The 444-nt window shown below is 62.8% G+C and overlaps 1 protein-coding gene across 1 annotated transcript in view; it reads left to right on the top strand.

The window, feature by feature from the left end:
- The window catches only part of LOC104278055 (laminin subunit gamma-3-like), a gene marked incomplete at both ends in the record, with an annotated part of 10,302 nt that overhangs the window by 8,213 nt on the left and 1,645 nt on the right, over positions 1–444 (top strand). The window contains 2 exon segments of the mRNA XM_009874907.1: positions 10–114; positions 399–444. The exon segment at positions 399–444 is cut by the window's right edge and continues 43 nt beyond it. Of these exon segments, the coding sequence (XP_009873209.1) occupies positions 10–114; positions 399–444 (151 nt within the window).

Below are 444 nucleotides of genomic sequence, written 5' to 3'. Positions count from 1 at the left end.
CGGAGTCAGGCACGAGAGGCGTAGGAGCCGTCAGCTCGTCAGGCTGTCAAGGCGTCCCGCGCTATGGCAGCCAGGTTGCGCCGGGAGCTGCAGAGGACTCGTGGCTTCCAGCAGGTAATTGCTGCTTGCTTTTATGGGGTGTCCCTTGCTGGGTGCATCCCTCCCCCCCCAGGGCACGGGAGGGTGGGTGACCCCATCCCCACTACTCGAGCAACCAGAAGGACCATGCCTGCACCCAGGGGACTGTGAACAGATGTTTTGGGAGACATCTCTCCTCAGGCTTCTGTGTCTCCCAAGGAGCTTGCCTGCTGAGTGGAAGCAGGCTGGGACACACATTTCCCAGCTGGGTGCAACTCTTTGCCCCCTCCTTGGCCTCACTCCATGTCTCCTCTCCGCAGCTGCGGGACAAGGCTGGCTCTGCCCACAGCATGGCCACCTCCGCCG

Source organism: Apaloderma vittatum, unplaced genomic scaffold (assembly GCF_000703405.1).
Source record: "Apaloderma vittatum isolate BGI_N311 unplaced genomic scaffold, ASM70340v1 scaffold31348, whole genome shotgun sequence".
NCBI lineage: Eukaryota > Metazoa > Chordata > Aves > Trogoniformes > Trogonidae > Apaloderma > Apaloderma vittatum.
This window is presented reverse-complemented; position numbering and strand designations above follow the sequence as displayed.